General features: G+C 40.6%; 1 protein-coding gene across 5 annotated transcripts in view; it reads left to right on the forward strand.

Moving 5' to 3' along the window:
* Tp63 (tumor protein p63) overlaps positions 1 to 23948 on the forward strand; it is a 203258-nt gene that overhangs the window by 171509 nt on the left and 7801 nt on the right. For 2 of the 5 annotated variants that reach the window (XM_076942748.1, XM_034515070.2), the window contains 7 exons: positions 3043 to 3229; positions 4987 to 5102; positions 6423 to 6532; positions 7236 to 7372; positions 9341 to 9423; positions 12085 to 12221; positions 23675 to 23832. In XM_076942748.1, the coding sequence (XP_076798863.1) occupies positions 3043 to 3229; positions 4987 to 5102; positions 6423 to 6532; positions 7236 to 7372; positions 9341 to 9423; positions 12085 to 12221; positions 23675 to 23832 (928 nt within the window). Of the gene's footprint in view, positions 1 to 3042; positions 3230 to 4986; positions 5103 to 6422; positions 6533 to 7235; positions 7373 to 9340; positions 9424 to 12084; positions 12222 to 17990; positions 19226 to 23674; positions 23833 to 23948 lie in introns of those variants that run through there. The other 3 variants (XM_076942751.1, XM_076942750.1, XM_076942749.1) reach the window with 3 other exon arrangements.

The following is a 23948-nucleotide window of genomic DNA, read 5'->3' on the forward strand; positions in this document are numbered from 1 at the left end:
CTGCATTCAAATAGTTCTAAAAGCCAAACACTGTTTTGGTTTTCTAAGCTTGTAGGACAATCATCTGTTGATTAAATCCAACCCAAATTCAGAGGCATGGACGTCACTCCCTGGTCAGTGTGGACGCTGATGTTTTCCTCGGACATCTTGGCATAGGTCATGGAGTGCAGGCCTTATTTTTTGTGGCTGGTGTTCATGATAAACACTTGGTGAACTTTTTTCCCTTTGTAATACCTAAACAGCTCCGGATACTGAATCCTCTGGCTCCAGGGGCTCAGATAAGAGACCAGTAATCCCTTCCTCATAGTATTGAGAGAAGATTCACTTTCTAATAACAGTATTCATTATTGAAAATCAGAAGCTAGATAGCCAACCTCCATCCCCAAGGATGAATAAGGGTCTGTGCTTGAGAAAGCCTTAACTGCCTTGTGTGCCTGCCTGCCTTCCCTTCCTCCCTCCTCCCTCCTCCCTCCTCCTCCCTCCTTCTTCCCTTCTTTCCTCCTTCCTTCCCTCTGTTCCTTCCTCCCTTCTTTCCTTTCTCTTTTCTTTTTGAGGTGGTGGTTTTTGGTTTTTGTTTTAAGCAATTGTATCATATATCCCAGGCCCACCTTAAACTCAGTATGTATTCAAGGATGACTTTAAAGTCTTGCTCTTACTACTGTGACTCCCCATTCAATTTCTATGTTCTTAGGAAGTTAAACCAGGCAAGCAACTGGCATGGACCCCAGCCCCTGAACTTTTTTTTAGTATTTTTTGGCCACTTTAGTCTTTTTGCTGCTCGGTTTATAGTATGTTAATTATTACAGTGGACTGTTCCTCTTAGGATCCTGTCCTGTTTTAAACATTTATTGTTTTTACTCATAGTCCTCACTTACTTGCAAGCAGACTTTGGTCACCTTCGGTTGTTAGCTGACAGACTTATTTTTTTGTCATGTTTCCTAAGGCTCATTTTGTTTTCTGAAACACACGCAAGGATTACATAAAGTATTTCTTGCAACTACAACACAAATAGATACGCTGACTTCTTTGGCACTCTCCATGGAAGTGAGTTCTTAATGTGCCCTAACACCGCATTTCTGTAAAGTCATCGTTTAAGAACACAAGAGCAAAAATATTCATCTACATTTCATTCAGCCTTTCCCAAGAAGAAACTTATTTCTGTGGTTGATTTTTTTTTTTATTTATTTATTTATTTTTTTTTTATTTTATTTTTTTTTATTTTTTTTTTTTTTTGGCACATTTCCTTTACTTCAAGCTATGAAAAACCTTTTTACTGTGTTTAATCCCTGGCCTGTGGGCATGAAGGGCGATTTCGCAATACCGTCCTAGCACTAAGAAATTTTAACTCAAAGTTTCATATGCTGAAATGCTCGGAGGGAAATGAAGTGTTATTTAAATAAATATTCTGTTTCAAAAGGAAGCAATGCAGCACGTTGAAATGGGATTTTTTTTTTTAAAGTAGGTGTTGTCCTTTAGTCAGATTTGGGGTGGGTCATATAAAAAATGAATCTCTTTGTGGTTTGGGCTCTGTCCTTCTGTCTCTTTCTCCCTGGGAGGAAGATGCTGCCAGCTTAGGCCCACAACCTGCAGCCCTGTTTACCCTTGTTTGGGTATGTGTTACTAGGTGCCCGCTCTTGGCTATGATTTCTAGTGCCTGGGTGGTTTTCCCTCAGCATTGGAGTGAGCAGGAAGGCAATCATGAGGCATTGGCCCAGAGAGCTAGGGTGATAAGATTTAACATGCAAAGGGGATCAGAAAAGCACAGTTTCTACTCTGATTCCGAAGTAGTAAGTAGAGGTAACACGGGATAGGGCTTTTCCTCTTAGATCTTTGGCATCTTAACCATATTTTGCCAGTTCTAAACCAGCTGATCTCCAGGGAATGTACCCTCCCTGAAGAAAAATGAGTATTAAGGAAAGACTTACTCACATGTGACCGGACAGATGTGTACAGTTGCACCAGCTCCCTTCAGAACCATGAGTTTCTTCTTCCTAATCCACTGGCCGTTTGGGGAAGAGCGCCACATGCTTCCTTCTGGTTTCTGTGTGTGGTCTCTCTCACAGCAGAGTCATACAATAAGTGGAGAACTTAGGAGGAGTTCTTATGGTGCAGTGCTTAGCTATGGATCTCAGACAGAAATCTCCTCAGTCTTTGCCAGATACCCCATCTTAAAATATAAGTCCCATAAACTCTAATTCCTATGAATCTCTTATAAGGACAAGGGAAATTATAGTCATCTAACCATAAAGCTTGAAACATTGTTCTTCTGTTTATTTCTGGTACCCTTGTGAAGTTGTTCATGCTGTTATTATGTTCAGTAATAATTTTTTCCTAGAATTTCATACAGTGCTTTAGTCATATTCATTTTCCCTCCCCCAACTTACCCAGATCTATCCAACTACCCAGTTTTCTATTCCTCCCACCTTCTCTCTCCCCCATGAAATCCATTTTGTACAGTCCAAATACACTTGAATGTGAAGCCTATTGTGGAGCCTGACCCACCTACCAGAGGCCACAACTGTAAAGAAAAACAGGCCCTTCCATTTCTAGAAACTGCCAACAGCCGACACTTTGGACCTTTTGACAAATCACATTATTTTTAAACCCTATAAACTTAAATTTCCTCAACCTGAAGATAGGAAAAAAGCCAGGCATTATGGTACAGGGTTTTTATTCCCAGCACTTGGAAGATAGAGTCAGACAGTTCTCTGAATTTCAAACTAGCCAGCCAGTGCTATATAGTGAGATTTTGTTTAAACAAACAAATAAGGAAACACCAGAGAGAGGGAGAGTCAGGAAATAACAGTATAAATACACTATATTTTGGAAACAAAATTTTATTTAAAGTAGCAAGAATGAACAATTTGATTAATAAATATAACTTCCTGTTACAAAGTTGCCACATGCCACATTTGTACTAGGCAGAACTTAGCATGTGGCTGGAAGGGCTTTCAGAAGTGGTTGTGTGCTTCTTCTGATTTGAAGTAGTATCTCATATCGGTTCTCTCTCCCTTCCTCTGGGCCCTTCTCCTCTCTAAGCAGTATTCCACGGAACTGAAGAAGCTGTACTGCCAGATCGCGAAGACGTGCCCCATCCAGATCAAGGTGATGACCCCACCCCCACAGGGCGCTGTCATCCGCGCCATGCCTGTCTACAAGAAAGCCGAGCATGTCACCGAGGTTGTAAAACGATGTCCTAACCACGAGCTGAGCAGGGAGTTCAATGAGGGTAAGAATTCGGGGGTTCTGGGATTCTGTTACTCTCCAGTCAAGCTCTTCAGTGGTAAATAGGTGGTTCTGATTTCAGGCTAAAAATAATGGTAAATAAATTGGGGCTTTCACAATAACTGAACTACTTAATAATTTCCTTTTCTGAATGTGAGGATATAAACAGACCAGCATGGGGTTGTTATGTCTATCATAGCCTTTGACTTGCGTGCCTTTCCCAGAGTTCTTTCAAGTTTAGAGGAATTGAAGGCTGGGAAGACCAAAAAAAGGAGCATGAAAGAATCAATATAATAAACAAATAGGAAAGCAAAAGGAGAAACAAAAGAATAAAAATTGAAATGGCAAACAATGGGTAAATAAAATGGTAGAAAGCAAATGAATAGCGGAGAAAAGACGTTTTGGGGACCCTCTTTAAGTTTTGTGTCTGTGTGTCATCTATACCAGTCTTCTGAGCCCCAAATCCAACAGCAGTGATACCAAAGAGGTAAGAGCTGCCAAGGGTTTGAGTAGATCTTGCACAAAGGTTATGAAGGGAACAGAAGCAAAGAATATTGGAAGCAGGAAAGCATCCTCAGAGTGTTGGGCGTGCAGGACGGGTTGGGAGTTAGAATAAGTCTCAGAAAATACTGAGAGCATAAATGTGGGGAAATAGCCAGAAAGTATGGATCTAGGACACTGACAAGACTGCATGAAAGTTTCATGGAGGAAAATGGAAGTAAAGATTTAGAAGGTAAAAATGCAGCCAGACATCTCTGACCGATTTACACATTCGTTTCTGGTTTTCTCTGCATGGCTGCATTATCCACATGTCTGTGTCTTGCTTTGTGATTTACAGTACACCATAAGGAATATCCTTATGGTGTACTGTACATACATACATGCAGGCTTCATCCTCGGTTTGCCTAAATGTCTGTGTTACATCAAAATGACCTTTTTAGAGGTTTCCTTGATTTTTTTTTTGTCACACGATATTGGTTCAATCAAAATAAACAGTGCTGCATCGAATATGTTGTTATTCTTAGATTTTCAGTTTTATCAAATAGTTTTCACAGACTGGAACTTCATAGACAAAAGGTAAAGATACCTTTATAGTCCCTGAGTCTCAAAACACTTTCTTTTGGAGTGTTGCCAAACATCACAATTTTAGGACTGTGCCTGGGCTCTTTGTAAAACCTGCTCTCTTTTCTTGTCTCCAATCTGGGCCTCTTTGAACAACAGTAAAGCCAGAGAGTTTCTTATCTTTATAACTAAAGCTAGGTCTAAAGATGGATAGGAAAGAAAACATAACGGTAAACAGTGCTCACCTTCTGGTATTCAGCTTGTCTTGTCTCAGTCATGGGGCTTGAACCCAGGGCCCTGTGTTTGGTAGGCATGTGTTCTATCACTGAGCTATATGCTCAGCCAATTGCTTCTACTTCTCATTTGGTATTTTTTGCAAGGAAACTAGGGACATTCTATTCAATGGGTGACGTCAGAGATATGGCATGGTGTCCTATGACCACTTGGTTGGTTAATCTTGAGCACATAGACCCATCACTTAGACACTGATCGTCATAAAGCTCTGTGTTGCTGTGAAGTGTCAGGTGTCATCCATGGTAGACCCTGGCCATGATGTGTGTCCTTTGCTCAAGGATGTGGGTTTCTTTTATGACACTAGACAGCTTCTTAGGCCACTGTCATTCCTTTCCAGCCATTTCATTTTATACTCTTGATTACTAGGGTGTACAAACTAACTAGTTTGTCCTTTCTGACCCACAGGACAGATTGCCCCTCCCAGTCACCTGATTCGAGTGGAAGGGAACAGCCATGCCCAGTATGTAGAAGATCCTATCACGGGAAGGCAGAGTGTGCTGGTCCCTTATGAGCCACCACAGGTAAGCAGGCAAACAGGGCAGAGGCAGACCTGCAGCTGGGCAAGCAGGGCAGAGGACAAAGCACTCATTTGGTAACATGTGGGATCTAGCATTTATCACCATGTCCACCCTTGTCACCAAACACTTACAAAGCATTCTTTTAATATCTCTTGTTCCCGTGTCACCCCTTTAAAGATCCTAAATACGGGACTGGAGAGATGGCTCAGCAGTTAAGAGTACTTGCTTTTCCAAAGGACGTTGGTTCTGTTGGTTGTTTCCAACCCCACCACAATACGCATGGTTCCTTACGACTGCCTGCAACTCTACTTCCAGAGGACATGATGTCCTCTGCCCTGTGGGGACACCATACATACATACTGCACATATATCATACAAAATGCCCATACAGATTAAAAAAGTGAAGAGATATCGGTTTTAAAGTCTTGAATTTAAAAAGCACTGAATTAGCTTGGGAGTGGGGCTCTAACCATACTGCCTTCCTCAAAGCAGAAAGTGATGCTTGCAAGTCAGTTTTATATGAAGCATGGCTTTATCTAGATGACAGGGAATTGATAGTGCATGTAAACAAATGGTAGACATGGGTATATATATATATATATATATATATATATATATATATATATATTAGATTGTAAATGGGAGAAGCTACAGCACATTGTTTAGCTGAAGTTTGCCTGAACAGATGGTACAATTCCAATGCGAGTGTGAAACAGAATATAACCATGGAGCGTATACAATAGTCATAAGAGCACAGGAGTAACAGAGCTAGCCTGCTGGCATTGCCTAGCTAGCTATGGGCTCTTTGGCATACGACTCACCCGCTCTGGGCTTCACATGCCTTGTGTATAAATGAACAATTTAGATGGTTTAATTCTGAGGGTGTTCTAGCTCTAGGATATTCTTCATGAAGATTTACATTCAAGCAATTCATGCAATTCTGTTTTAGCTTCAAAAGGGAAATATCCCCGTAGAATTGCTGCTAATTTGGGCATTGAAAAAAAAATTCCTCCTTTTCCAGAGATATCTGTGTGATATAGACTGAAGTGAATAATTTGGGTGAGGTTGCAAAGAGTAGAGTCAAAGAGCAGTGAGCCAGTGTAATTCATCTTGCCCGAGTTGCTCCCATGTTAGAAACATTAGTTTGAAGCTTACTAGAAATCGAGACAAAGAGAGGCCTTTAGTGGATTTTACAATATCCCTTCCTAGAAGGAAACATGCCATTTGAAGAAGAGTTCTGGAAGGTATAGCTGAGGGCAAAAGCATCCGTGTTACATGTTACTTCATGTATGGACATACATGTTTCTTTCTCTCCTGCCTCAGGTGGGCACTGAATTCACAACAGTCCTCTACAATTTCATGTGTAACAGCAGCTGTGTTGGAGGAATGAACCGCCGTCCAATTTTAATCATTGTTACTCTGGAAACCAGAGAGTAAGTGGTTGTGAGCAGCACCGAACTCATGAACAGCCAGAGGCAGAGGACAAAGGGAAATCCTATGGGGATATTTTTGATTTTTGCACCTACCTTTGCTGTGAAAGGAGAAGCCCCAGAGTCAGTGCTTTGAGCTGCAAATCCACTGTAAACACCAAAAGATCTGAGAAAGTGGAGAAGACAGGAAAGGGGGGGTCAGAGGACGGGCAAAAAAGAGCCAAGAGGGGCAAGCCAGCCACTGCAGACCGAAATTTTTGACGTTTGGCCGAAATTGTTTCGGATAGACAGTGTTTGTTTTCATGTGGCCCCAAGGCATTTAACAGTTTCCTCGAGCAGCCTGAGCTGCCTGAGGGGGGTTTTATCCAAGGACATCCCCTGGCTTAACTCAAGTTTCCTTCAAAATATGCAGCTAAATACAGCTGTTCAGCTAATGGCTTGGAGGTTCTTTGCAGAAGAAATGGAATGTTCTTTATTCATATTGCTTGTGGCATGCAAGCACTTTTCTGTTTTGCCTGGCGCTTTTGGGTGCTTGCTCCAAACATCTATGCAGAACAATGAACAGGGAGGAGGGGTAGCAGGGAGGTGTGTGTGTGTGTGTGTGTGTGTGTGTGCACATAAGATGGTCAGCAGAAGGAAAAATTGTGGGAGAATGCCAGGGAACCTTGACACCTGTAACTTTAACCTATTATTCTCTAATTTCTAGTGGGCAAGTCCTGGGCCGACGGTGCTTTGAGGCCCGGATCTGTGCTTGCCCAGGAAGAGACCGGAAGGCAGATGAAGACAGCATCAGAAAGCAGCAAGTATCGGATAACGCAAAGAACGGCGATGGTACGAAGCGCCGTAAGTAGATGTAGTAGCCAGATGGGGCAGGGTTGAGTCTTCTCCAGATGTAGGACTCTGCAGATAATATTAGGAAGGCTATATGAGGAAGACTTTGAGGTTTGGCAACGAACGTGATCAGAGGTCACAGAGCAAGTAGGACTATCCCTGGCAGAAGTGGCTCCGTTACAGCCTGCTTAAGCTACATCCTGAGTCCGAGATCTTCGTATAAGATTCCTCAGGACCTGACTTCTACACCAACAGCATAGGCAACATCTGGAAATCTGGCACATTCTCAGGCTCGCTCCAGACTTGTTGCATCAGCAATATCCAGTGTTTTGTTTTGTAAGCCCTCCACCTGGGCTGGATGCTACCTAAAGCTCCGGGCATCGATTTATATTTCAGTGATTAAACATGAGGCTAAAGTGGTACCTGCTCCCCTAGGAGCGGTGCCATCTGAGAACACATTCCCTTAGGCATAGTACAGAGATGTACAGATGTGGTCTTCCTGACCTTGGCATCACATTCACCAAAGTGAGGTCTTTGCTACCTTATAATCTGTTCGTAAACTTGGATCCTAATTAGTTGATTTTTAGTGGGGCATTTCATGAAACGTAAAGTACAAAATTATGGAAGCAGAGACCCTCCCACTGGAGACGGTCTGAGTGACCCATGGTGCATGCCTCCACCTCGGTAACTCCCACAGGGTCCTGAAGGCCAACTGGCTACGTCTGCAAAACCCTGCTCCATGTGCGCTGCTGACTTGAGAGAAATACTATTCTAGAAAGCATTTTGCATCAACATAAGCCTAACGACACTGCAATAAGTTTGTTTGGGTTTTTTTGAAAAAAGAAATAAAAAAGGTTCCGCTCCCCACCCCAGCCTAAAAATCCATATCAGGATGGAGGCGTTGAACTCACATCAACTCTCTCTCCTGTCAGTGCTCCCATGTTCTGGAATTTCAGGCATAACCTACCATGCATAGTTTTCAACAAATATTTTGAAGTATATACCTTCTTTTATGAGAAGGCCCTAATCTTATAATCTATTAGTATTCAGATGAATTAAAGTGGTGCATTGTTGTTTACAGGAGACCCTATCAGTACTGACTTCCAAATGGTGAACATGATATGCTTTTTCCATAGATTCCCTCTGTCCCCCTGATAATTCCTCATCCATCTCAAATGTGTCATATCCACATATACAGGTTCTAACTTCACTTTTGCACCCATGACTAGCAGAGAGCTATAGCATATCCTATGTCAACTCCTCCATCCCTAACAATTTAGGATTTATAATGAGAACAAAATATCTAAATGTGGTGGAAAGATCCTTTTCACACCCCAGATCCTGATTAATTAGATACTCTGATTTAAAAACCTTAGTTATTTATCACTTGTTAATTTCGTTATTTCCCCTGATTTACTATTATTCCCCTGTACCATGGACTTAACTCTTTCAGAAACGAATGCTCCAAAACATAATTTTTAAAGTTAATTAATTTGTTTGTTTAGATCCCAAACGCTTCTCCCCTTCCTGTTCCTCCCATCATCTTTCCCCGATGCCCCTCCCCTTCTCCACTGAGAGGGTGGGATACCCCCTCCATGTCCCCCCCACCCTGGCACATCAAGTCTCTCCAGATTAGGCACATCCTCTCCCACTGAAATGTTTCAAAAAGAAAAAAAAAAAAAATCCAAAGAGATTTTTCTTTCTCCTAACAGCTTTCCATAGACACACACAGGTAGCATGTGATCAGAATGCCCCTGCACATGCTGGGTTCGCCTTTTTCTATTGCCTTTTCTAGCTCTCTTCTACATTCTTACTTTATATAAAAGCAATTAGCATCAATTAGATGGTACTTAGCACAATCGTCTTCCTCTCACAGGTTGCTAGGCTGTTTATAGTTAGTATGTACCCTTAAATATCAGATACGCTGCATCACTGTTTCAGTAATTCCCCAGGATGAGACTTGTGCTTTTCCTCCTCCAGCTTTCCGCCAGAATACACACGGAATCCAGATGACTTCCATCAAGAAGCGGAGATCCCCAGATGATGAGCTGCTGTACCTACCAGTGAGTCATCCTCATATTCTCACGGGTGCTCCGTTTAGCCTTCCTTGAATGCACATTGATTAGATGGTCATCGCCCAGTCCAATTTTTTTGAGCAATTTTTCCAATTTTTTGGAGCAAGAGGGAAAGAACTCTCACACAGCTGGAGCTAGCACAACAGAGTCACTTAGATGACCTAGGTGGGGAGCTTGTGAAAAGCAGCCACAGATTTCTCCCAGTTGCTGAAGGCTGGAAGGCCAAGGTCAAGTTGCCCCTGGTCAGGTTCTGATGAGGGCCCTCTTCTGAAATGCTGCCATCATCTGTGTATTGTCTTTTACAGGATAGAAACCTCTCTTTGGCAACTGTTTATAAGCATGCTAATAATCTCATCCACCAAGGCTCTACCTTCACAACCTAAATAACCTGCTAATACTCTGATATTTAGGAGTTAAACGTATGAAACATAGATAAGGAAACACATTCAGTCATAGTGGCAGGCGAATGTATGAAATAAAGCAAAGAGATTTTTCTTCGTAAAACCCAAAGCTATCCTGTCCCTTGGAATATATTCATATTACGAGCTCATCTACTTACTCTCCCATTCTGTCAAAGCTACCCTCATAATAGGACATTTTTCAATCAAATATTTAAAGTTACTTCACATGTCATTATTTGTGAGGGATAGAACTTTTTGACACAGCCTTGCCAATCCTGAATTTTTGTCACACATAGCTCACAGAGTTGGTACTCTAGAAATTAGCTGTTCACCTTCTGGGGTGCTCTTTACCTTCTGGGGTGTTGTTCACCTTCTGGGGAGCACTGTGGTTATCTGATACATGACAACAGTCCACTCAGAACAGTCAGCACATCCATCTCTTTAAACATAAGTCATTTCTAAGTGCCGGGAACACTTGTCTTCTCTTAGGGAGGGTTATAAAAGAAGTCAAGCAAAGCGGAATCCACAGTCTTATGTGAAGAGCCGGAAGACTTGGCCCAATTTTTGCGTGAGACTATCTTTTGCTTCCACAGGGTCACGAATGAGGTCGCTTTATTAGGTTATGGTTAGAGTTCACTGAGTTCCTTCTACCCTGGGTCTTTGCCACTTATTGCTGTTCTTCTTAAACTTTGTAAAATACTGGTGACCAGTGCAACCCAGATGCCACCCAAGCTGACACAGGCGACAGTGGCTGAGCTACTGTCCTGAGTTTGGAACTTAGGCTGCACAGGTTCAGGTGTACATGCTTCTTCCCAGCCGTCCCAGCTCTGGCCCCCAGGGAAATCTGACAGGGAACCAAGTGAGGTTCTCCGTCTTATTTCTAAAGCTCCATATAAAAACTGAAATGTGACCTTTTGGTAAAGCATTGCTTCTGCTGTCCTAATATTTTATGGAAATCCCAGTGTGTGCTTGAAGGAGTTACTATGATGAACTGAATCTAAAAGTAATAAAAAAAAATAAACAAAAGGGAACTTATGGGATGGAAAGAAAATGGAATCAGTTCATGCTGTGTGACCAGTAGGCTGGATCCTGAGCAATGGGAAGGAAGTCTGAAGCAGTTTCTCCCTTCAAAGCATTTCTGTTCTCCTCAGGACATAGTTACAAGGTAATGAAATCCACAGAAGAGCAAGGCTAAGGAAACACGAAGAAAGGAACAGACTTGGAGAGGGAAGGTGCTAAATTGGGATGGGCTTCTTGGAGGAAAGAGAAGAGAGCAAAGCTAACAACAGCAGCGAAGAACCTGGGTACTGTCCATCTTTTGTGCTCAGGCCAATGACTGGGTGCAGCACAAAGGTGCCTAAGACCCAGAAAGTGTCCAACACTTACTCTCCTGGCCCCGACAGTTCTCATGTGGGCTGCTGGCTTCAACCTGTTCCAGCCTTCTCTTTTTTAAAACTTTAAGGAAGCTATCTTAAAAAGAGAGGCACACTTCATTCCTCCTGAAATTCCAAAGACAGTTTATTTTTCATGGTTATGTTTTATAAAGTTGGAGCTGCAACGTTATAAAAGCATTGTTCTTAAGAGAAAGGTCATATTGGCTTCCTATGAATCTCTGGTCCCAGCAAGTCAGTAGACAAATGGACAGCCTTGTTTTGTGCAGGTTTTTGTTTAAAGGTGTCTTATTTAATATACATTGTAGGTAGGATCATCCATTCTGAGCTTATTCTCAACAGCATGGTAACTCATTCTTAGATAATGTTTGTCTAACATAAGCATCTACTCTGTATGGTATAGCACTGCCTCTTCGCCAATAGAGACAGTAAGCGGCATATTATTTTGGAGCCCATTTTAAACAACAAAGTCATCAAAAGAAACCACAAAAGATATGAACTGTATGGCAGTAAGTCTAGAAAAAGGACCATAGTTCACAGCATGGCAGCTGAAACAGGAGCAGAACCTCTGCTTGTTCACCTTCAGCTGGGAACATGCAGATGACTGAACTCATCTATGCCTGTGTGTCTGTAAGTGGCCAAAATGTACCAGCTCTATAGATATTCATGTTACAAATATGTATCTATCGGTGAGCAGGTGTAGGTGCATTTACCCAGGTGAAATCCTTGAATAATGAGAGTTGGCCGCCCTTCGGCGAGTGTGCGAGTGTGCGAGTGTGCGAGTGTGCGAGTGTGCGAGTGTGCGAGTGTGCGAGTGTGCAGCTCTTCATCGTCTCTGTTTTCTGGCTTTTATGTAGGTGAGAGGCCGTGAGACTTATGAGATGTTGCTAAAGATCAAAGAGTCGCTGGAACTCATGCAGTACCTCCCCCAGCACACGATCGAAACCTACAGGCAGCAGCAGCAGCAGCAGCACCAGCACCTACTTCAGAAACAGTGAGTGTGTCACCGTCTTTTTAGAAGGCATGACCAAGGGTGACTGTCTGTCTTCAGCAGCAGCAGGTTAATGGCAGCTACTGTAAGACTACATACACATAGTCCGTAATAGTTTAGATGGGCTGGTTTGGCACTTTTTTTTTTTTTTTTTTTTTTTTTTTTTTTTTTTTTTTTTTTTTTTTTTTCAGTTTTCGCCTTCTGTGTGTCTTGTAAACTTTCTCTGGGGGAGTTTCATTCGGGCCCTGTTATGAGCCGCAGACTCATACTAACGCTTACTAATGCTCTATCCTAACAGTGTCTATTCCAAACTCATGTATCTCCTAGCGTATACCCGATCCCATTTGGGGTACCACCTTAGATAAAGTATACCAAGGAGGTTTTCCTACAAGAAGGTGATGCCCCCTGTGTTGACAAGGATTCTGAGACCTAGCCTTGTTCCTTGAAGGATGTCCCAGTGCAGGGCACAAGAAAAGCAAGTTTCTAAGTTTTAGCGCCTTTGCTCTAGACTGTCTTCCAGCAATACACTTTCACATAAGTGGGAAAGACTTTGCAACCCTATTAGCATATGCATGCAATCTATTCATATGTTAAGTCTTACCTTCCTACTTGAAGCTTTGATGAAGGTAATTGTTTTCTGACTGGCAAGAAGAGAATAGCTCTTTTGAAAGGATACCGGATTGGCCAATCAGAGCCTTGTTGATTCTTAATTTTTGGTGCTTAAGTATGATCCCTTGGGAGTTTAATACATTGTATATTAGTACAGGTATTGCCAGAGAGTCTCGGTAGATAAATGTCTATACTACAATTTTGATCCACTTGAGAAGTTTCAAACACTCATCATTTCAGCCTAAAAAGAAATGATATAAAAAACTACCTTGCTGAGAAAAGAGGTTTTTATTTTTTTAAAAAGTTACAGTGGTAATTTATTCTAATAGTCATAAGGTTTGACTGAAGATAATCTTTAAAATAGAAATGCAAATAAATGATCAATAATGATTATTTTCTGATATTGTTGTTTACTGCTAAGGAAAGCATAGTGAAAAGGGCTCCTAACTCTTCATTTTTAATCAATACGAATGTTGCTAAGGAGGCTAGATGACATCACTACTAGTCATAGGCAACTTCTGAGTAGCGAGGAGCAGAAGATTCAGAAGAGAACATGCCCACTTTTCAACTCAAAACTGTTGAGCATTTCAGACCCTTTTTTCACTAGAAAAATTCTTATCACATCTGACATAAACGTTTCACATCTGGTAGCTACCATTTGTACTAAAGGCCGATCATGAAAAGTGAATTGGCTGGTTTCTTTGTGTTCATCAGAACACACAGAAATCTCACTGCTGATTCCAGGGGATTCTTTTGTATATCTGACATCAATCGTTGTAACTATATTCAAGTATAGAATGAATTTAGTTCATACAAAAGGGGTGGAAGGAATACAAAGTTGCAACATGGAAGACTGAGGTGGGGTGGATAGGGAGGAGTTCTTTCCTCAAATAAGTAAGTCATAAATTACTTTCTGTTCCTTCTCAAAAACTTGGATTCTGTCAATAGGACAGAGTAGGCTTACATTATATATTAATGTGTTGTGTATTAATAATACACATTATGTATTAATGTGTCTGAGACTTCAACTCTGGGCTTGGTTTTTCTGGTTAATGGAAAAGAACTGTCTAGCCCAGGGACTGGTAAGCATCTTCATTTTCCTGTAAAGTGCGAGAATTATGTCTTTTAGGCATCTTGGTGCAGACGATCTCTTATAACTGATCAGTTGTATGACTGTATCAGAACACTAGTAGACACTGAGTGAGGGTGTCTGTCACATGAATACCTTATTATGGAGACTGAACCTTTTGTTTTGTATCATTTTTCTCGTGTCATGATTACCATCTCCCCCAGTGGAAAACCACCGGAAGCTCATGAGCTGTGTTATACAGCTCGCTAACTAGTCTTCTTGCAGATAAATACGTTGCTCATCATCTAGTGTTTGTTACAATGAAATTTCCATTTGCTAGGTTCATCAGAAAGCTAATAGGCATATTCTAGAGAGAATATCAAAAGTTCTGAAGTTAGTATCTGACGGCAGCCTTCAACTTAGAACTCTTTAATCCTATGAAATCTTAGTATTTCTGCTTAGATATCAAATGCTCATAGTGATACAACCCCCTTTATTAGAGCACATTAAAATATTTGACTTTAAAATGGAGATAAGAAGCTCCTGTCTTCCTATAGTTTGACTCAAAGGGTGACTTCCAAAATAAAATACATTTGGAATATTAAGAAAGCTTTGCAAGTTTCAAGATGGTATAGACAACAGGGCCATTTAAGGAAGCATTGGTAGATTAAAGGAGAAAGAAAATAATCTACTATCTTTGTTTTATAGACTTTATGAATAAACTGGCTTAATTCTGGTCAGGGGCTCATGCTATCTGTGTTGGTATACACTGTGTAGATGAAAATACAGACCTCGTATCTCTGTGTCAGGAGGTTTCCACAGGTAGCCAATTGATTGGCTTGAATTGCTCCAAAGGGAGATTCTTCTTCTTCTTCTTCTTCTTCTTCTTCTTCTTCTTCTTCTTCTTCTTCTTCTTCTTCTTCTTCTTCTTCTTCTTCTTATCATCATCATCCATTCTTTATGGAGCAATCTTTTCCACCTGAGAAGAAAATGTATGGCTAAAGTTGTGCTAGCAAAATGGTCTAAAACTTTTAGGGACTCATTAGGAGTAGCTAAAGATGACAGTGAAGATTTAAATGCATAGCTCCCTGGGTGTTCACTTGAAACAATTGTGTGCATGGTTTTGAGTTGGTGTCTCACAGCTGTGATGTCCTGTGCATGGAAAGCTAACAGACTGCAAAATTAGTTCTTAGCAAAATACAGATGTTTGGTACAATTATGCCTTTATACCATCACATGTCTATGGCTCCCTGATGATTGACACAAATCCACGCAAGTTCTCCAGTTGCTATAGTCGTGAGCCGAGATTGGTTTTTTTTTTTTCCAGCTCTTTTGTTTTCATGCAAATTTCTGAGAGAAGGAATGAGTAGACAAAGAAAAATGGAAATCTGATTTCCTAGCAATCATTTGAAAAGAATAAATCAACTTAGAAAGTACCTATAATAGCTTGTGATTTCCGTTCTAAGACATAGTACCAATTTTATGCTGGTATGGAATCAAAAAAAAAATGTTTAAGAGTAGAATGAAAATTGGTGGGAAAGCAATGTGCTTCCTACACAGTGGCAGTAAAATATGTTCAGTCTAATTGCTTCTTTAAGTCTCCCATTTTGTGCTTTCTCTCTGCTTGCCTTTCACTTGTGCATGGGTTTGTTTGTTTGTTTGTTTGTTTATACATTTATTTATAATCCTTCATATTACCTTCATGATCATAGGCTGTATGGGAGCCAGATGTTTAAATTGAGTTGCTATGATTTGAGTCATTATAGACATATGCGGGCTTTACACTGTTTAAGAAGAAATTATACTTCCATTAGCATGTTCATACAGGTACAACTATAGACAGTTATGTTTATTAAAGCTGGAATCTGATGGAAGGCAAATTGGATCCTATCATTATTATTTTATTATTATTATTATTAATCACCATTATTTACTAAATTCCACTCCCTTGCTGTTCTAAAGGCATGGATTTTTAATGGTGCAGTGAAGTTATTTGACATATGTTTTAGCAATCCTTAATTTTTAGGTCAAAGACCCATATGACTTGTAGTTTTATTTGTTGTTGTTCCCCCCGCAACCACCCCCCCCCTGTAATTCACCCTTCTTGCGCCTTCTGTCCTCAGGCCAATGTGACTGTCTTATACTTTTGCTCAACTGTCCGTTTTCTCTGGAAAACTACATTTTGGTTTCTATGGAGTAGATTCCATTAACTTTTAATATACCCCATGACATCCTGAGATGCCCTTCTATAGTATGTCTTGATTTTGATGGTAGCTCCATAGTAACAGAAGCCAAAGGGTGCTATGTCTGAGCAGCATCTTCTAGACTGCTTCTAGCCCCTAACACAAAGGCTGGGAAAACCAAGCACGCCCACACAGCAGCTAAGGCTAGAGCCCCTTTAGAACCAAAGCTCTTTGCCAATTTCATCCACTGCATCATTAAAGAAGCCATTGAGGCAGTGCAGGAACACTGCAGCTGGTGGCCAATGGAAGAGTCCCATGTTGCTGTGGTTACCAGCTTGTTAATCTTTATTATTCTTTCAGTTTAAAGATACATCTCTTTACTGAGACTGTCTCCCACTTCAGCTTCAGGAATGTAAGAAGGACAGTGTTTTCAAGATTATTAATGAATTTAAGAGAGAGAGTAAAGGGCACAGATATCCAAATTGATATAAATCAAAACGGCACTTCTAAATTAGATTGTAAGGTCCCCCATTTTCAGAAGTTTGTTGGAACTTGCCAGCTCGATAGAATTGGAAACAAGGGCAACAACAAACCTGGTAATCTCACGACATTCAGCTCGACAACTATAATAAAAATCTGAATGTTTAGAATTGACACAGGGCTAATTTTGAACTCCACAGCAAGATTATTGCATGTTCAGGACAGAGATTTACTAGGTATGAATTAGTGATGGAGGAAAAACCTCAAAGGTTTCTATTAAATCACTTCTCCAAATGAACATATCTCCTTGTGGAACTGGCCTTGCTTCTAGGTTAGAAAGTTTAAACCCATAGGGTGTATATAATCCTGCCTTCACTGGAACACTGATGTAATCAGTATGTGCCAACTATGTTAGGCTTTGCCATCAGAGATATTCCGGAGATCTAGGCGTTAACCTTCTAAGCAAAGAAAACTGAAAGCTGAAGCTCTCTTGGTAATAACTTGCTTCCCCCGATGTGTGTTCAGGCGCATTTTGTTATGAAGATACCAGTTTTCACTGATATACTAGACTACAGATTGAGGGGGGAAATGTCTTTGTTTCTTTGAAGGTACTAAACAAATAGGATTCAAAAAGGCAGTTTGGGAAACAGTTCCCAAACAGTTCATGAGGTTGCACAACCTTTAGCCAAATAAAAGGGCTTATTCTTGGCATCCCATGGCATAATTGATTTCTTAATTATGCAAAAGTTGCTTTCATGAGTTTGATATATGCATTTATAGGCCAAGTTTGTGACTGAGAGGATTAAGGTATTTACCCACCTCAATCTGGGCACACACAAAATGCTCATTAATAGTTCTTTCCAGATGCATGATGACGCAGCCCCTAACACTGATAAGATCGTATTTCTTCAGACTTCAGAGTTTGGCTAGACAGAGCAGTAATGAGGTATAATAATTGGGTATGTGACATTTTTACAGAGGATCAAAGTTTATTCTTGTTTTTGTATTCCCTCTGTCAATTAATTGAGTCCCGTATAACCATGCCAAGTACTATACTAAACCCTGGATCTGCCTGTCACCATAATCCTCAAGTGAGTCACCTTATGTTAAGAAATAGAGATGATTGGGCCCCCAACTAACCCTTAGACAGGGCCTGGGAAAGTGTATTTTGAAAACTATGATTCTGATGTCGAGTGCTAACTAGCTGCCTTTGCTTAGTCTTGCATCTGTTTTACATAACTTAATAGAACATTCTGGATGGAGGATTTTTAAAGGAAAGGATTTTTTTTTTAAAAAGAAATGGCTTTTTAGATGCTCTGCTCCATCTGCACTATGATCATGAAGGTAGGAGAAAGGTGTGTTTCTGTGCTCATTTGATGTGGATTCGTGAGTCCTAAGCCTTCATTCTCTTTCTCTGGTTCCTCTCTACAGTCTCCTTTCAGCCTGCTTCAGGAATGAGCTTATGGAGGCCCGGAGAGAAGCTCCGACACAGTCTGACGTCTTCTTTAGACATTCCAACCCCCCAAACCACTCAGTGTACCCATAGATCCCCGTCTCTGTGTTTGAGCTCGCGTGTATGTTGTGTTTCTGTGTGTGTTTGTGTGTGCGCACGCACGTGTACGTGTGTCCAGCCCTCACAAACAGGACTTGAAGACATTTTGGCTCAGAGACCCAGCTGCTCAAAGGCACACATCCACCTAGTGAGAGAATCTTTGAAGGGACTCAAAATTTTACAAAGGAAAGATGCTTTCTGCACACTCTGTATCTTTAGATCCTGCCTTGGCTGGACAGGAACTGTGACTGTGCTTGTCTGTGAGCTTTCTGTTGTTTTTCCAGGAGGGAGGGGGATCCATTGGGAAAGAGGCATTACAATGTTTATTGGAACCCTTTTCTGTTACCTTCTGTTGTGTTTCTAAAACTCATAATAAAGCTTTTGAGCAGGCCTCAAACTTAAGGTGTATTTTTAAGAAAATAAGAAAAAAAAAACAAATTCTGTCATTGTGCGTTTGCCAGTTCAGTTGACCAAGAGTCTTGGGCCTTTTGAATGCTAGACTTACATTCTTTTCCTACATAAGGAGAAAGTTCACTAAGGCTTTGTCAGGTCTGATCTGACACTGTATGTTAGCATCTGCTATAGTAGTCTTCCTTGTGTTGGTTCCTACTCCCCCATAACTGTTGTTTAGGTGGCAAGGCTGGTAAGCTACTTTTGTGGTGTTAATAGGAGATGAAACTACCCTAGAAATTTTGCCCCAGGTACTTGCTTACCATTATTCAGTGCTGGGGGAGTTCAAAGTCTCCTCACCAAATCTATGATTAGCAGGTTTAATTGGAGCTGCTAGCCCTCGACCTGCCTACCATAAAACCAACCAGATTTCTCATTACTGTCCGTGTACATGATCTGGGAGACCTCTTCTCTGAGTAGATGATGTCTAAGCACACAGGTGTTAAAATCAATATTCCTAGCCTACAAATTACAGGTAGAGAAAGCTAAGCAAGCTCCTTTTCCTTTTAAAATAGTTTCCCAACTCAAAAGAACCGACTGAATAAGTTTCATCAACATCCCTGCCCCCCACCCCCTCCCCGCACCAACCAGGTCACCAGTGCTTCGTTCTCTGTCACCAAGACAACAATTTCTCTCGTGATTGAGGCTGCTGCTTTGTGGATGTGTGGTTTTAATTTTCAATAAACTTTTGCATCTTGGTTTATCTTGTAGTTTTTGTTTCTATCTCTCTTGCTCTCCCTGGAATAATGTATTCTCAGAATTTCAGTGGTGCAAGTGTGTGTGGGTCTACGAAAAAAGAGGGAGAGGGCGGTCTCTGTGTGGCTCTCATCCTATTTCTTTTGGGATTTTATTTAAGACTGAATATATATATATATATATATATATATATATATATATATATATATCTCCCAGGTTCTCACTCTGCAGGTTACTTACAATGCATACATGAATTTCAAACAGACCTCAGTCCTGTGAGTGATTACATACATCCTAGGGTGGCAAAAGGCATCTGAACAAGTCTTGAGTTTTGTTTCAAAGCACCAAATTTACTACATTAAGTTTAAGCTAAGTCCCAATTTATTAGATAATTAGGTTCATGTGCCTAGGCTTTAGAAAATATTTGGCCAGAGTGGCACCAACATCCAAAGGATTTTTTGTTTGTTTTGGTTTGGGTTTTTGGTTTAAATTTTTGTGTGTTCTGAACTTTATATCATTATAATTACTATTTCAAAGGAAGTTTTTCTTAATGCACCGAAGCAAGTAACAGATAAAAACATAAGACAAAAATATCTTGACACAAGACTAAAGTATATTCGTAAGTGGAGATGCTGTTGCTGTATTTCAGTTAGTAACTTTGAGCCACAAGTACTTGAAGAAAGTACTTAGATCTTTGACCTTTCTCTTAGAAATACACTTCTCCTTTAGCCTATTCTTATGGAAATTTCTTATGTACTCATAGGTACCTTTATATGCATGCTTATATTTAAAATAATGGAATATATTTTGATATTATGGTTGGCCTTCTAAAGACCTCTTGGTGCTCTTGCTCTTTGGAAGCAAGATTACCCAGCATTCAGGCCGCAGAGAGGGGGGTTATTGGGAAATACTTAGACGAGGTATACTTATTTTTTCCATCTTTCTTTTAACCTTCTGCATATTCAGGGGTCCTTCTTCAAATTTTTTTTTCCCATTTCCACATTCAGCATTCTAGAAATGGCTTAGAAAATACATTTGTCCAATGTGTCACTAAATTTCAGTTCAGTTTTAATTAGTATAATGAAAAGAATTAAATCCAGAAAACGGAGCAAGTAGGCATTTGGGAAGCCATGGATAACAGCTGGAACTTATCACAAAGGTTGTCCTTCCCTGCACAGCCACGAGAGGTAGAATCAAGTTGCCTAATTTCTAATTCCAGGTCATTTAAAGCAACATCTTTTCAGCAAAGCATACAGAAGTCTATAGTTTTAGAGTTAAGAATTGAAAAGGGCGGACTGGGAACAAATGAAGTAGGTGGTTGGGAATTCAAAAGCATGTTTAAGGACTTAGGTTCAATCTGCACAATTGAAAACCAAGTGGAAGGAAACAGCAACAACAACAACAAAAGGCCTGAGACTTGGCTTTACTAATAATACTCTTCCTCAAGACTAGAACCACAGGGCACTTACCTGTTTGTATCTCTGTGATACTCAGGTTCCTAGCAAACTCTAGTAAGCCTCTACAGAAATGCTCTCACATGGAAACCACAGTACATTTTCCTACAAAAAGCTATTGTTTGACCTTTGGTTAGGGTTAGTGACGAGGACAGAAGGAACAAGTGAGGAAATCAGTTAACATAACATAGCTTCTGTTTTTGTTTTCGTTTTGTTTGCTAAGTTTGGGGGAATGTTTACTGAAGGACCACAGCATTGCACTTGTTAAGGCCAATAGTTGACTATTTTTCAGGGCCTTTGAATGGGCTGTGACTTTATTTAGGATCATGCTTTTTCCTAAGTGTGTGATGGCTGTCCATTTCAGACACTGTGGAGTTAGTAATGATTACAGTGTCATGGCCTTTGTCTTTGTGTCTGTAAAACTCACTTTGGTATTCTAGCGGGTGCATTCAAGATTTATGACCCTTTTTACATTATCCAAAATCCTTTTTTATACTTACTCAAGTAAGAATCTGTGTCAACTCTGTCAACTTCTTCCTATAAATCCCTAAGTTGGTACCCTCTATTCCCGTGATCAGCTACTAGAACGTACATTGACCATTTAGGGCTGTAAGGAAAGAGGAAAGCACCAAGATCCTTAGGGGTTCATAAGACACTGGATGATGTCAAGACCTCTCACGTGATCTCCTTCAGGCTTCACAGACACTCTTGCAGAGCCTGAGGCTTGCCAGAAGAAAAGGAGGCTCAGGTGATACTTTGTCACTTCATACATTCAGCTCTCATCTAGAATATAACAAATACTTTGATTGGCTCCAAAATTTGCATCCCTGTTGTTGCTCACCTCTCTTCCTAAACTTACATTGATGGCGGTGAAAAACAATAGAGTAGCTAATAAGGTAGTAAAAAACCAATGACCACAACGACAATCAGTTTTCACAGGATGGAGAAAATAGCAGGAAACTGTGACTGGAAGGCCATAGACAAATGTGAGGTTTGTCAGTGTGTATGTTTATCTTTCCAATTGTGGTTATTAACGGCTAAAACTATTCTTATTATACATTTTGGCTGTATGTTCAATGGCTTGAGGAGATGGAAAAGAATATGGGCTGTATTCTGAATCTGAACTATGAATGACAAGCTCTTAGCCACCTTCTCACTTCTACATCAGAGTAGATAAGGTGGTTGCTCCTTCTCTACTTTAGCCTTTCACATTTATCTTAACATGTCAGCAATTTCTTGATCCTGTATTCTCGTTGCTCTCCATCATTTTATTTCTAGGGGCATCTGCCAAAACCAAAAGAAAAGAAAGAAAAGGAATGGGCTAGGTGCCAGGAGAGTCATTTCTAGCCTTAACACATCCATCTGGCCGTGGGTACTAGGGATTTGAGCATATTATTCTCTTAGAGTTTCATATTTACTTTTTTTTCAAATGATAATAGATGTACTGATCATGTGCTCCTGTGTTATGGCATGACATGTTCCAAAGCAGTGAGAATCACTCAAACATGGGTAAAGACAGCCAGGTAACCTGGGGTGTTTCATAACTAGGAGGATTTATTTTATGATTCCTGTTTGTAGAAACATTGTAGAAACATAAGAAAGGCTAAGGAAAGTAAAAGTTAAAGCATTGTTATGAAACGTAGTAGCTTTTCACAGTCATTCTAATTCATGCAAATAACTACAGCTGTATTGTTTGTTTTTTCCCTGGCTGGTGCTCACCACTGATATAGGAAGCAGGCTGCCTGGTTTCAGCAACTATGGGGAATTCAGCACATCTTCAAAAGCTACCTAAACCACAAATATTTAAAGCTAGCATTTAAAATTTTTAAATATTTATCGAGATTATTTTGTATTTGTTTGTAACTTGCAGTTAACGTAGCATTCAATATTGATAGCCCTCATCCATACATATGGAACTAAAACTCACATGTGAATTTAAATTAGTCTGTTATTATAAATATGGGAATATGGCTGTTGTAGAAAAAAAGGCAGATCAGAACCAAACAAAACATCTGGTTTGATGAATTCTAAAAAAAGAACTTTTCCTACCACAGGTCAGAAACACACTCAAAGCCAAATCTTTACTCTGGTTATTACTCAAATGCTCTGGTCTCTACAGTTGTTCCTCCTTATCTCAGATCCAGTTTTCATCTCAGACCTAGAAGGAGGGAAGGATTTTTATCCCTGTTAGAACCATTACTCTGTCTTCCTGCCACTAACAGTGTAGCACATACGGCAAGTGTGCATGGCTGTATCTATAGTTGCATAGCTATACTTTTTATATAGCTACTGTATTTACACACACACACACAGACACACACACACACACACACACACACACACACACACACACACAGGACTTATAGAAACTCATTGGCTTGGGTTCTAAGGCTCTCCTATATAAAAGAGCTGTTAACATGGACTGTGTCCTCACAGCTCCCTACCAGCTGAGGAAGTGTCTTTATACCTTGGGGGTTTCTGTGGGATAGTAGGATATGGTGTCAAATGCCTTGCATGATCAGTTCTGCCAGATATTCATTGTGTATCCCAAATGGCTTGGAAATCTATAAATGGAAGACCTCTATTGCAAATTAAGTTTAGTTCCATACTTTATCAGCCTGTGTGTTTTGCTCACTTTTTCTCTCTTTGCTGGTTTTTAAGACTTATTTAAATTGAAAGTCAAGAGAGAGAAAGAAGATGGAGGGAACAGTAGAAAAAAAAGAAGCGTGTAAATTTTCCCTCTCACAAATGAGATATTGAATCCTCTATTGTCTACAGTCTAGAAAATAGTGATTTTGTGATAGCTTTGGAGTCCCTTCCAGAGAGGAGAGTCTAGGTCATAAATTATGAGTATTTGGCACACCCATTGTTCTAGACCGTGTTTTAATGCAGCGCCTGTTGGAAATGACCACCCTGCTTTTGGGAGTCCCGTGTTGAGCATCACTCCATGTTTGTGTTCCTAGGACCTCAATGCAGTCTCAGTCTTCGTACGGTACCAGCTCCCCACCTCTGAACAAGATGAACAGCATGAACAAGCTGCCTTCTGTGAGCCAGCTTATTAACCCACAGCAGCGCAACGCCCTCACTCCCACTACCATGCCTGAGGGCATGGGAGCCAACAGTAAGCACGCCTCCCTTCAGCTGCCAAAAGATGAACAGGGTTAGGACAGGAGAAGCATGCTTTAGGGTGGCAAGGACACTCTTCATTAAGCTAAGGACTACAGATGCACAGTAGGT

The sequence above is a fragment of the Arvicanthis niloticus genome, chromosome 12 (assembly GCF_011762505.2).
Source record: "Arvicanthis niloticus isolate mArvNil1 chromosome 12, mArvNil1.pat.X, whole genome shotgun sequence".
Lineage (NCBI taxonomy): Eukaryota > Metazoa > Chordata > Mammalia > Rodentia > Muridae > Arvicanthis > Arvicanthis niloticus.